This window comes from Heptranchias perlo, chromosome 43 (assembly GCF_035084215.1).
Source record: "Heptranchias perlo isolate sHepPer1 chromosome 43, sHepPer1.hap1, whole genome shotgun sequence".
NCBI lineage: Eukaryota > Metazoa > Chordata > Chondrichthyes > Hexanchiformes > Hexanchidae > Heptranchias > Heptranchias perlo.
Window position 1 is genome coordinate 4,428,928 of NC_090367.1, and position 13,267 is coordinate 4,442,194.

At 55.2% G+C, this 13,267-nt stretch overlaps 1 protein-coding gene across 1 annotated transcript; it reads right to left on the reverse strand.

Moving 5' to 3' along the window:
- Positions 1 to 2,361: 2,361 nt before the first annotated feature.
- LOC137306357 (potassium channel subfamily K member 2-like) lies at positions 2,362 to 12,972 on the reverse strand. The gene is made up of 6 exons (XM_067975510.1): positions 12,704 to 12,972; positions 9,195 to 9,312; positions 5,852 to 6,012; positions 4,784 to 4,970; positions 4,010 to 4,152; positions 2,362 to 2,829 (listed from the first exon to the last, which is right to left on the reverse strand). Exons 1-6 carry the CDS (start codon positions 12,890 to 12,892, stop codon positions 2,362 to 2,364), a joined length of 1,266 nt encoding a protein of 421 aa, XP_067831611.1. The 5' UTR covers positions 12,893 to 12,972.
- Positions 12,973 to 13,267: the final 295 nt, after the last annotated feature.

A 13,267-nucleotide genomic window follows, 5' to 3' on the forward strand; every position in this document is an offset into this window, starting at 1 on the left:
CTAACCCCTCTCAAACTCCCATATCTGGGGGTCCCCTCTAACCCCTCTCAAACTCCCATATCTGGGGTCTCCTCTAACCCCTCTCAAACTCCCATATCTGGGGGTCTCCTCTAACCCCTCTCAAACTCCCATATCTGGGGGTCCCCTCTAACCCCTCTCAAACTCCCATATCTGGGGTCTCCTCTAACCCCTCTCACACTCCCATATCTGGGGGTCCCCTCTAACCCCTCTCACACTCCCATATCTGGGGGTCCCTTCTAACCCATCACAAACTCCCATATCTGAGGGTCCCCTCTAACCCCTCTCACACCTGTATCGGGGGGGGGGTCTCCACCAGCCCCTCTCACACTCCAAAATCTGGGGAGAGCCGGTGGGGGGGGCAGTGGGATTAATTTTGCATTGATCTTGCAAAGAGCCAGCACAGGGAACTTGGGATGTTCCCCTTTCATCCTGCGCTGAGTTCAAGATCTACCAGGACATCAAAATTATCCAGCCCCTCGCCTCCCCGTCCTCCTACAGTCCACAAACTTTTAAAGGCCTTCTCCTCGACAACTCCATGTGTTAGCTGGGATGCATCAACCTTGCATTTATATAGCGCCATTAACGGAGTAAAACGGCCCAAGGCGCTTCTCAGGAACGTTATCAAAAGTCACATAAGGAGATATTAGGACAGGTGACCAAAAGCTCGGTCAAAGAGGGAAGGAGGGTCTTAAAGGGGGAGAGAGAGGCGGAGAGGTTTAGGGAGGGAATTCCAGAGCTTAGGGCCCGGGGGGGCTGAAGGCACGGCCGCCAATGGTGGAGCGATGGGAACCTCCACGGAGGTTCGATTCCCTGTCACCCGGCGCCGCTGATGTCATGGCGCCATCTCTCACGCTCGCGGCTTCCGCGATGACATCACTCCTCCGTGCTGCCCAAGTGTGGAATGGCAGAGACCACCCAGGGTGGCCTGATAGGGGTGGGCTCTAGATCTTTCAGGGGGAGGGTCTCGCCCCTCCCTAAACCCCTCCCCTCCCTGCACCTCCCCCTCATCTATCAGCTCCCCTCAAGGCTCGGCTCGTTGCCCCCTCCCTTGGTCACGTCCCCTCACTCCTCCCAATTGCTCTTCGGTGACCAACCCCCACCCCTCCGCCTTCCTCGTGAAGCATCTCGGGACATTCCACTACATTAAAAGGCCAGTGGTGTCACGGACTGATGTCGGGGAGTTACATAGGATCAGGAGGAGGCCATTCAGCCCCTCGGGCCTGTTACTATAGGAACAGGAGGAGGCCCATTCAGCCCCTTGGGCCTGTTACTATAGGAACAGGAGGAGGCCCATTCAGCCCCTCGGGCCTGTTACTATAGGAACAGGAGGAGGCCCATTCAGCCCCTCGGGCCTGTTACTATAGGATCAGGAGGAGGCCCTTCAGCCCCTCAGGCCTGTTACTATAGGAACTAGAGGAGGCCCTTCAGCCCCTCGGGCCTGTTACTATAGGATCAGGAGGAGGCCCTTCAGCCCCTCAGGCCTGTTACTATAGGAACTAGCGGAGGCCCTTCAGCCCCTCGGGCCTGTTACTATAGGAACAGGAGGAGGCCCATTCAGCCCCTCGAGCCTGTTACTATAGGAACAGGAGGAGGCCCATTCAGCCCCTCAGGCCTGTTACTATAGGAACTAGCGGAGGCCCTTCAGCCCCTCGGGCCTGTTACTATAGGAACAGGAGGAGGCCCATTCAGCCCCTCGGGCCTGTTACTATAGGAACAGGAGGAGGCCCATTCAGCCCCTCAGGCCTGTTACTATAGGAACAGGAGGAGGCCCATTCAGCCCCTCGAGCCTGTTACATAGGAACAGGAGGAGGCCCATTCGACCCCTCGGGCCTGTTACTATAGGAACAGGAGGAGGCCATTCAACCCCTCGAGCCTGTTACATATGAAAATGAAACCAATCCCCGTTCTCTGCCCATTGGACAACGCCTCCCAGGTAAGGGCACCAATCAGAATGAAAACTGGCATCACCTCTACCACCAACGGGGCGGGCATGACACAGTGCCCTCTCCCAGCTCACCTCTTCAGTTCCAACTTCCCTAATCCCCCCCCCTTCCCCCAGTTCTTTGCCCGGGTTTGAAGCCCCGTTTCATGAGACGGGAGGGCTGCCTTAAAGGTGCCGTACCGCGTTCCGCCCTCTAGGTGTCGCCACCGGGCTTTGGCGCTGGAGACATCTAGTGGCAGAAGCTCAGCACTGCATCGCTGCATTGACTGTATCGCCGATCCTGCTCATCGTCCACCAGGGAAGCTTAGGTGAACTCGGCTGGGGGCCAATTCAGAGCTGATTGGCATCGAGCGACCCATCCATCTCCCCTTCCCCGTTCCCCCCCACCCCTGCACCGGTCACACATTCTCCCCTTTGTCCCTGGTTCTGCCGCCGGGCTCCAGCCCCCCGATATAACCGTTGGCCTCCCTCTGGCACTTGGGCTGACTCCTGCGCTTGTGACTCCTGGCCTCCGGCCGCGGGGAGACTCGCTGGCTGAGCGCCGAGCGCCGGTCCGAGTCCTCAGCGTCGATGAAGACCAGGTTCTCTCCCAGGAAGTCGATGGGCGTCTGAGAGTCGCCCGACCGCGAGCCGCAAAGCGACTCCAGCGCCCGGGCCTGGGGCTTCCCCCCGGGCGGCGAGGGGGGCTCCGACCCCCCGGACTCGCCCTCCCGCTCGCCGGGCGGCGGCAGCGGGGGCTTCTGCCGGAGGCTGGCCGCCCGCTGGAACTTGTCGTGGAAGTCGAAGCTGAGTCGCGGACGAGTGCCCTTGATCTCGGTGCTGATGTTGGCCGTCCAGTTGGCCGCTTGGGCGGTCAGGCCTCCCATCTGTGGAAAGAGGGAACAGCACAGTTACAAACCCCCTGAGACGGTGGGGGAAGGGGTTTGGGCGAGCTATTCGGCTAAGGGGGGCATCGCGATTCTCTCCCAACAGCTGGACCCCCCACCACCCCCGCGTTTAGGACTCTTTTCCCCTCCCTCCACCGCGTCTGGGACTCTCCCTCCCCCGCATCGAGGACTCTTCCCCCCCCCCCCCCCCCCCGCATCTAGGATTCTCCCCCCCACCCACCCCCGCGCGTCTGAGATTCTCCTCCTCCTCCCGCCCCCCTGTTTTTTTTATCCCCATAACATACGGGCTGCCCTGTTCTTGTACTAGACGGAAATATTACCTCAACACACCCATTTTTCGAAATAAGATTGTACCTGACCCTTCCAGTGTTTCTGTGCTGATCGGCCTGGGGCGGGGGGGGGGGTGCAGGGGGGTTGTGAGAGGGGTCACAATCGACCTCAGTGCCCCCCGGGTTAGGGAGGTGGTGAAAGTCAGCCACCGACTGCTGTCCAGTGACCCCTGCCAGCCCAGCGCGTCTGGATGTTGGGTGAGGGCAGGATCGGGCTCGACTGTGATGCCCTCCATAGTCGAATATCACGCTGCACCGTTTAGGTTCATCGATGAAGAATGGGCTAGGTTATTTTTTTTTTGAGGTGGTGTGGGGGCTGGTAACCAGCACATAAAATCAGCACCTTGAGGGTGTGAGAGGGACAGAAACCAAATCAAGCTTGTGGTAAGGGGGGAGGGGGCTACAATTGTCCTCAGCACCCTTGGGTTAGAGAGTGGGGGTGGGGGGGTGGGGGGGGCGGAGAACACTCCTGCTCCTGATCACTGCACAGGGACCCTTACTGGAAAGTGCGGGAGCGGATGTCGGGCGAGAGCAGGATCGGGATCGGGCGCAGCTGTGGTGACCGCCCTCCATAGTCGAATAGCCGGCACTCCCGGGGGCTGGCACAGGGAAGAATGGGGTGGGGGTGGGGGCAGGGGCCGCCCGTAGAGCAAGGGCCCAGCAAGGAAACGGGAAAAAGAAATCCATCTTTGCAGCTTGAGGGAGGCAAAAGTTCAGACATATCCCAGTGAGGTGGCCAACTGTTTCCCTCGAGGCCCCGCCATGGGACATGCCATTGAGAGGGGGGGCGAGGGGGTCAGCAGGCAGGACGAGCGCCACGGTAACCTTACCTCTGCCCGCGTTCTCCTGGATAGGACCCGGAGCCAGTCCCCAATCATCGACAGGATGGCAGCAAAGTAGGCCAGGCCCAAGAGGATCCAGAACCACACCAGAGGCTTGTACCATTCCTTGTACACTCGTTTCGAGTCCCCCCCTGCGTGGAAAGAAAGAACAGCCGTCGTCTCGGTGAAAGGTCGAGGGAGCGAGGAAGACGTGACCTTTCACCTCCGGGGAGAGGGGGGGTTATGTCAAGAGTTCAAATCCGACGCCGCCATAAAATGGCGACTGAGCCACCTGGGTGAGTGGAGAGACTGGGCCGGGTTCAAACCCAGCCCCACCGCTGAGGCTGAGGGTCTCCTTTCCCCAATTGGGGCCCTGCGTTGGGTGTTGGACGTTTCCATCTCAGGGCTCCGGCCTCGTCTTCAGCTGGGACGTAGGTTCTCTGCAGGGGACCTGGGCGATGGGTTCGATCCCAACCCGCCCCGAGTCCCGTTCGCCCCCTGCGCTCGCTGACCTGCATCGGCCCCCGGTCCGGGAACACCTCAATTTTAAAATTCTCCATCCTTGTGTTCAAATCCCTCCATGGCCCTCGCGCCCCCTCCCTCCCTATCTCTGTACCCTCCTCCGGCCCCTCCAACCCTCCGGGATCTCTGCGCTCCTCCAATTCTGGCCTCTTGCCCCGATTCCCATCGCTCCGCCATTGGCGGCCGTGCCTTCAGCCGCTCGGGCCCCGAGCTCTGGAATTCCCTCCCCTAACCCCTCTCTCTCCTCCCCCCCTGTCTCACCCGCGACGTAGTCCCCCAAGCCGACGGTGGTCAGCGTCACCACCACAAAGTAGACAGAATCCAGCAGCGTCCAGTCCTCCATCCACTCGAAGACCAGCACCGGGCTGGAGACGAACATCAGGCAACCAATCAGGATGAAGAGCAGGGTGGAAATCACCCGGATCCTGGTCGGGCTGACTTCCCATTTCTGCAAAAAAAAAAAACGGGGCCGGGGTTAATCAGACAGCGAACGTTGCCAATAGGGCTGGTTGGTGATGCCCCCCACAGTGGAATTGCCTTCCAACGCTCACAGAGCGCGCATCAGGACTGGCCACTCGGAGCTGGGGCACGGCGAGAGTCAGTCCCACGGGAGTGCGGGAGGGGAGGGGAATCAACCAGGACTCTGGAATTTCCGTCCGGCCTCCCATCCCTGGTCCGGACCCTTCCCCCTCCGACGTCTCTGGACCGCCGTGTTCTGTGGACTGTCGGCCAGCTGGTCACGCTCCCCACTCCAGGGACTCGAGCCCCATAATCCAGGCCGACACTCCCCAGCGCCGGTACCGAGGGAGCGCCGCACTGTCGGAGGTGCCGTCTTTCGGACGAGACGTTAAACCGAGGGCCCCGTCTGCCCCTCTCAGGTGGGCCAGTATTTATCGCTGATACAGATTAACTAGTTATGCTGCTTGTGGGATCTTGCTGTGCACGAATTGGCTGCCGCGTCTCACCACACCGTAACAGTGACTGCACTTCGGAAGTACTTCATTGGCTGTAAAGCGCTTTGGGACGTCCTGAGGATGTGAAAGGCGCCATATAAATGCAAGTTTGCACTTTAATATATGACCCGTATTGAGGGAGGAGTCACTCTCTCCCAGTACATACGAGCTCCCTCCGTTGATTGGCTCCCCAGTGTGCATGGGGATGGGATTGGGCTCAGCGGCGATGCCCCCCGTGGCCAAATAGCCGGTCTACAATTTGTCGGCTCACAGATGGAGATCGGCCATTTGACCTCGTACCCCAGCCGGAGCCGGGGCCTCCAGGGGTGGGGGTGGAACGTTTAAAAGAAGATCCCATTTTTTCCCAGTGACTCACCAGGAAAATCTCCTCCACTCTCCCGATCAATTGTCCAAGGGCTGACCCCAGCTGGTCGCCAACTCCGGCCAAGAGGAAACCGAACATCGGAATCCCCACCAGGGCATAGATGATGCAGAAAATCTTCCCGCCTTTCGTCTTGGGCGAGATATTCCCATAACCTGGAAAAAGGGAAAGGAGAGGGATCAGGTGAGAGATGAGCAGCAAAAGCAGACCCAGTGTCCCAGATAAAAAGGTACGGGGAGTGAGGGGAGAGGGGGATTAGACTGGGTGGGATATTAAAGGGTGTGGGGAGTGAGGGGAGAGTGGGATTAGACTGGGTGGGATATTAAAGGGTGAGGGGAGAGTGGGATTAGACTGGATGGGATATTAAAGGGTACGGGGAGTGAGGGGAGAGTGGGATTAGACTGGGTGGGATATTAAAGGTTACGGGGAGTGAGGGGGAGAGTGGGATTAGACTGGGTGGGATATTAAAGGGTACGGGGAGTGAGGGGGAGAGTGGGATTAGACTGGGTGGGATATTAAAGGGTGAGGGGAGAGTGGGATTAGACTGGATGGGATATTAAAGGGTACGGGGAGTGAGGGGAGAGGGGGATTAGACTGGATGGGATATTAAAGGGTACGGGGAGTGAGGGGAGAGTGGGATTAGACTGGGTGGGATATTAAAGGGTACGGGGAGTGAGGGGGAGAATGGGATTAGACTGGGTGGGATATTAAAGGGTACGGGGAGTGAGGGGAGAGTGGGATTAGACTGGGTGGGATATTAAAGGGTACGGGGAGTGAGGGGAGAGTGGGATTAGACTGGGTGGGATATTAAAGGGTACGGGGAGTGAGGGGGAGAATGGGATTAGACTGGGTGGGATATTAAAGGGTACGGGGAGTGAGGGGGAGAGTGGGATTAGACTGGATGGGATATTAAAGGTTACGGGGAGTGAGGGGAGAGTGGGATTAGACTGGGTGGGATATTAAAGGTTACGGGGAGTGAGGGGAGAGTGGGATTAGACTGGGTGGGATATTAAAGGTTACGGGGAGTGAGGGGAGAGGGGGATTAGACTGGGTGGGATATTAAAGGGTATGGGGAGTGAGGGGGAGAGTGGGATTCGACTGGGTGGGATATTAAAGGGTACGGGGAGTGAGGGGAGAGGGGGATTAGACTGGGTGGGATATTAAAGGGTGTGGGGAGTGAGGGGGAGAGGGGGATTAGACTGGGTGGGATAGTAAAGGGTGTGGGGAGTGAGGGGAGAGGGGGATTAGACTGGATGGGATATTAAAGGGTATGGGGAGTGAGGGGGAGAATGGGATTAGACTGGGTGGGATATTAAAGGGTGTGGGGAGTGAGGGGGAGAGTGGGATTAGACTGGGTGGGATAGTAAAGGGTGTGGGGAGTGAGGGGAGAGGGGGATTAGACTGGATGGGATATTAAAGGGTATGGGGAGTGAGGGGAGAGGGGGATTAGACTGGGTGGGATATTAAAGGGTATGGGGAGTGAGGGGGAGAGTGGGATTAGACTGGGTGGGATATTAAAGGGTATGGGGAGTGAGGGGAGAGGGGGATTAGACTGGATGGGATATTAAAGGGTATGGGGAGTGAGGGGAGAGGGGGATTAGACTGGGTGGGATATTAAAGGGTATGGGGAGTGAGGGGGAGAGTGGGATTAGACTGGGTGGGATATTAAAGGGTACGGGGAGTGAGGGGGAGAGTGGGATTAGACTGGGTGGGATATTAAAGGGTGTGGGGAGTGAGGGGGAGAGTGGGATTAGACTGGGTGGGATATTAAAGGGTACGGGGAGTGAGGGGGAGAGTGGGATTAGACTGGGTGGGATATTAAAGGGTACGGGGAGTGAGGGGGAGAGTGGGATTAGACTGGGTGGGATATTAAAGGGTATGGGGAGTGAGGGGGAGAGTGGGATTAGACTGGGTGGGATATTAAAGGGTATGGGGAGTGAGGGGAGAGTGGGATTAGACTGGGTGGGATATTAAAGGGTGTGGGGAGTGAGGGGGAGAGTGGGATTAGACTGGGTGGGATATTAAAGGGTACGGGGAGTGAGGGGGAGAGTGGGATTAGACTGGGTGGGATATTAAAGGGTACGGGGAGTGAGGGGGAGAGTGGGATTAGACTGGGTGGGATATTAAAGGGTATGGGGAGTGAGGGGGAGAGTGGGATTAGACTGGGTGGGATATTAAAGGGTGTGGGGAGTGAGGGGGAGAGTGGGATTAGACTGGGTGGGATATTAAAGGGTATGGGGAGTGAGGGGGAGAGTGGGATTAGACTGGGTGGGATATTAAAGGGTGTGGGGAGTGAGGGGGAGAGTGGGATTAGACTGGGTGGGATATTAAAGGGTGTGGGGAGTGAGGGGGAGAGTGGGATTAGACTGGGTGGGATATTAAAGGGTATGGGGAGTGAGGGGGAGAGTGGGATTAGACTGGGTGGGATATTAAAGGGTATGGGGAGTGAGGGGGAGAGTGGGATTAGACTGGGTGGGATATTAAAGGGTGTGGGGAGTGAGGGGGAGAGTGGGATTAGACTGGGTGGGATATTAAAGGGTACGGGGAGTGAGGGGGAGAGTGGGATTAGACTGGGTGGGATATTAAAGGGTATGGGGAGTGAGGGGGAGAGTGGGATTAGACTGGGTGGGATATTAAAGGGTATAGGGAGTGAGGGGGAGACTGGGATTAGACTGGGTGGGATATTAAAGGGTATGGGGAGTGAGCGGGAGAGTGGGATTAGACTGGGTGGGATATTGAAGGGTATGGGGAGTGAGCGGGAGAGTGGGATTAGACTGGGTGGGATATTAAAGGGTACGGGGGGTGAGCAGGGGAGTGGGATTAGACTGGGTGGGATATTAAAGGGTACGGGGAGTGAGGGGGAGAGTGGGATTAGACTGGGTGGGATATTAAAGGGTACGGGGAGTGAGGGGGAGAGTGGGATTAGACTGGGTGGGATATTAAAGGGTACGGGGAGTGAGGGGGAGAGTGGGATTAGACTGGGTGGGATATTAAAGGGTACGGGGAGTGAGGGGGAGAGTGGGATTAGACTGGGTGGGATATTAAAGGGTACGGGGAGTGAGGGGGAGAGTGGGATTAGACTGGGTGGGATATTAAAGGGTATGGGGAGTGAGGGGAGAGTGGGATTAGACTGGGTGGGATATTAAAGGGTGTTGGGAGTGAGGGGGAGAGTGGGATTAGACTGGGTGGGATATTAAAGGGTACGGGGAGTGAGCGGGAGAGTGGGGGATTAGACTGGGCGGATGACGCAGGAGCAAACACTGGTGCAGACTCGATGGGCCGAACGGCCCGCGGCTGTGCCGGAAAGTTCTCGGAGAGCCGGGGAAGGTGTCCGTACCGATCGTGGTGATGATCGTCCCAGCGAAGAAGAAGGAACTGCCCAGGTCCCAGTTGGTGGAGAGGTTGGAGGAGTTGCTGATGGGATCGACTCCCGACTCGATGGCCAGCATCATTTGCTGAGAAGCAGAGAGAGAGAGAGAGAGAGAGGGCGGGGGTGAGAAACAGCCGACTGTCCGCGCGGGAGAGACGTGTTCCTTCATCGCAGCTTGTGTCCCGCGCCCTGCCCACTCCTGCCCGCCGCCAAGCAATTAACCAACCAGGAGTGTCGCAGATTTGACCCAGTCTGATCTGTCCAGTCGGGAACCCATGTGGACAACTGTCACTGTAAAGAGCAGAGGGCAAAATTGAAACTAAAATAAAAGGCATACTCCACGTACACAGACAACGAGAGAGAGGACGACAGAAGGGAATATGAGGAGGGTTCGGAAAGAAGTTCAAAAAAACAATTAGAGCAACTCCGAAATTAAATTATCAAGGAATATTAAAAGAAATACTGAAGTATTCTACAGACACATAAATAATAAAAGAAACATCAGGATAGGGGATGGGGCCAGACCCGATAAACTCACGGGTAACGGCAGCGAAATGGCAGAAATATTAAATAATGACTTTGCCTCAGTATTTACCAGGGAGACTAACACGGTGGGCAGGATATTGGAAGCAGAGATCAAAGAAAGACATTTAGGATAGAAAGGGCAGTGATAATTGCTAAAGTAATCACCTTAGGGAGGATTAAACCCCAGGTCCGGATGGATTACATCCGCACATATTAAAAGAAATTAGGGAAGAGATAGCAGAAGCACTATTACATATATATAAAAATTCATTCGAAAAGGGAACAGTGCCAGAGGACTGGTGGACAGTTAATGTGATTCCTATATTTAAAAAGGAGAGTTAGAACCAGTCCAGGGAACTACAGACCAGTTAGCTTAATGTCGATGTTCGGTGAGATAATGGAATCCATACTCAAAGCTGTGATAGAAAAATCTAGAAACTGAAAATATAATAAAGAATAGTCAGCACGGATTTCAGAAGGGAAGGTTATGCTCGACCGACCTTATTGAATTCTTTGACGAAGTAACAGAGAGGGTAGATAAGGGTAGTGTAGTAGATGTAATATATTTGGATTTTCAAAAGGTCTTTGATGAGGTACCGCATTGTAGGCTCATGACCAAGGTCGGAGAATGTGGAGTCAGGGGACAGGTAGCAGAATGGATAGCAAGCTGGCCACAAAACAGAAAACGGAGAGTCGGGGTTAAGGGTCGTTACTCAGACTGGCGGACGGTGGGAAGTGGTGTTCCACAGGGATCGGTGCTGGGACTATCGTTGCTCACCGTTTACATTAATGATTTGGACTCGGGAATCGGAAGCATAATTTCAAAATTTGAGGACGAAATTTGCCAAAATGAGGGTGTAGTTAATACCGAGGAGGATTGTGACAAAATACAGGACGACATTAATAAACTTCCAGAATGGGCGTGTAATCGGCAAATGAATTTCAATATCGATGAGTGTGAGGTGGTTTGTTTTGGTAGGAAGAATAAGGAGACCGCACACTGCTCGGATAATAAGAGTCTGAATGGGATGGAGGAGCAGAGGGATCTGGGGGTACAGATACACAAATCACTAAAAGTAGCAACGCAGGTTAATAAGGCCATAAAAAATTGGAAATCAAGCACTGGGGTTCATTTCTAGAGGGATAGAATTAAAAAGCAAAGAAGTTTTGTTAAACCTGTATCGAACCTTGGTTAGACCACACTGGGAGTATTGTGAACAGTTCCGGTCTCCATATTATAGAAAGGATATAGAGGCACTGGAGAAGGTGCAAAAAAGATTCACAAGGATGATACCAGAACTGAGAGGTTATAACTATCAGGAAAGGCTGAACAGGCTGGGGCTCTTTTCTCTAGAAGAGAGAAGGCTGAGGGGTGACCTGATAGAGGTCTTTAAAATTATGAAGGGGTTTTGATAGGGTAGACGGAGAGAAGATGTTCCCACTTGTGGGGGAGACCAGAACTAGGGGGCATAAATATAAGATAGTCACTAATAAATCCAATAGGGAATTCAGGAGAAACTTCTTTACCCAGAGAGTGGTGAGAATGTGGAACTCACTCCCACATGGAGTAGTTGAGGTGAATAGAATAGATACATTTAAGGGGAAGCTCGATAAACACATGAGGGAGAAAGGAATAGAAGGATATGGTGATAGGGTGAGATGAAGAGGGGAGGGAGGAGGCTCGTGTGGAGCATAAACACCAGCATAGACCAGATGGGCCGAATGGCCTGTTTCTGTGCTGTACATTCGATGTAATTCCTGGACCTCTGGTGGAGGAGCCTTGTTGGACCGAGTGCACAGGGATTGGAGAGGGGGTCATCGCACCGGGCACTCGATCTCCAACCAGGTACTGCTCAACGGAGAACGTTCCCTTGATGTAGAACCCAACAGAGAACGTTCCCTTGTCGTAGAACCCAACGGAGAACGTTCCCTTGTCGTAGAACCCAACGGAGAACGTTCCCTTATCGTAGAACCCAACGGAGAACGTTCCCTTGTCGTAGAACCCAATGGAGAATGTTCCCTTATCATAGAACCCAACGGGGAACATTCCCTTGTCGTAGAACCCAACGGAGAATGTTCCCTTGATGTAGAACCCAATGGAGAACGTTCCCTTGTCGTAGAACCCAATGGAGAATGTTCCCTTATCGTAGAACCCAACGGAGAACGTTCCCTTGTCGTAGAACCCAATGGAGAATGTTCCCTTATCGTAGAACCCAACGGAGAATGTTCCCTTGTCGCAGAACCCAATGGAGAATGTTCCCTTATCGTAGAACCCAACGGAGAATGTTCCCTTGTCGTAGAACCCAACGGAGAACGTTCCCTTGTCGTAGAACCCAATGGAGAATGTTCCCTTATCGTAGAACCCAATGGAGAACGTTCCCTTGTCGTAGAACCCAACGGAGAACGTTCCCTTGTCGTAGAACCCAATGGGGAACATTCCCTTGTCGTAGAACCCAACGGAGAATGTTCCCTTGAGGTAGAACCCAACGGAGAACGTGACCTTGTCGTAGATCCCAACGGACAACATTCCCTTGAGGTAGAACCCAACGGAGAACATTCCCTTGAGGTAGAACCCAACGGAGAACGTTCCCTTGAGGTAGAACCCAACAGAGAACGTTCCCTTGTCGTAGAACCCAACGGAGAACGTTCCCTTGAGGTAGAACCCAACAGAGAACGTTCCCTTGAGGTAGAACCCAACGGAGAACGTTCCCTTGAGGTAGAACCCAACGGAGAACGTTCCCTTGAGGTAGAACCCAACAGAGAACGTTCCCTTGTCGTAGAACCCAACGGAGAACGTTCCCTTGAGGTAGAACCCAACAGAGAACGTTCCCTTGAGGTAGAACCCAATGGAGAACATTCCCTTGAGGTAGAACCCAACCCTACCAGCCCACCACGCCCTCCCCTCCCCTCCCACCCCCTCAGCGACCACCCCATGCTCTCCGCCACCTCACCTCCATGAGCTGGTCCAGCCGCAGTGAATCCACGCACTGATATTCGTCCAGGAAGCTCCTCCTGGCCTCCAGGATGGAGGTCTGCAGTGAGCTCTCGAAGGGCTGCTCCAGTAGCTGGAAGATGGTCGCACCGACCACGAGGTAAGTGAGGACAACGACCAAGATGGCGAGCACCGTCTTCTTCTTCATCACGTTGGCGCTGGCCTGGACCTCCTCCCACTCAGGAGGCACCGCGTCAGACAAGAAGGAGACACCAGGCTGCTCGCCCTTGGGAGGGAGCTTGGCCTCAGACTCCGAGGCTCTCACTGAGCAAGACAGAGGAAAAGAGGGTGGGTGCCATGGAGGCCGATTAGAAATGGTTAAACACCGTTCCCCTCCCTCCTCCTTCTCCTCCTTTTCCTCCCCTCCTCTCCTCCTCCCCCCTCCTCCTCTCCCTATCCCCACTCCCCCTCCCGTCCCTTCCCCCTCCTTCTCCCCCTCCTCCCCAACCCCTCCCTCCCCTCCCTTTCCCCTCCCCTCCACCTCCCCATCCCTCCATTCCCCCTCCTCCTCCCCTTCCCTCCC

What these genes read in the sequence shown, in the direction of transcription:
- LOC137306357 (XM_067975510.1), bottom strand. Translation starts at nt 12,892, where the DNA reads ATGAAGAAGAAGACGGTGCTCGCCATCTTGGTCGTTGTCCTCACTTAC. An exon ending in GACGATCATCACCACGATCG is followed by an intron (nt 6,013 to 9,194) that starts GTACGGACACCT and finishes CCCTTTTTCCAG; the next exon opens with GTTATGGGAATATCTCGCCC. An exon ending in GAGTGGAGGAGATTTTCCTG is followed by an intron (nt 4,971 to 5,851) that starts GTGAGTCACTGG and finishes TTTTTTTTGCAG; the next exon opens with AAATGGGAAGTCAGCCCGAC.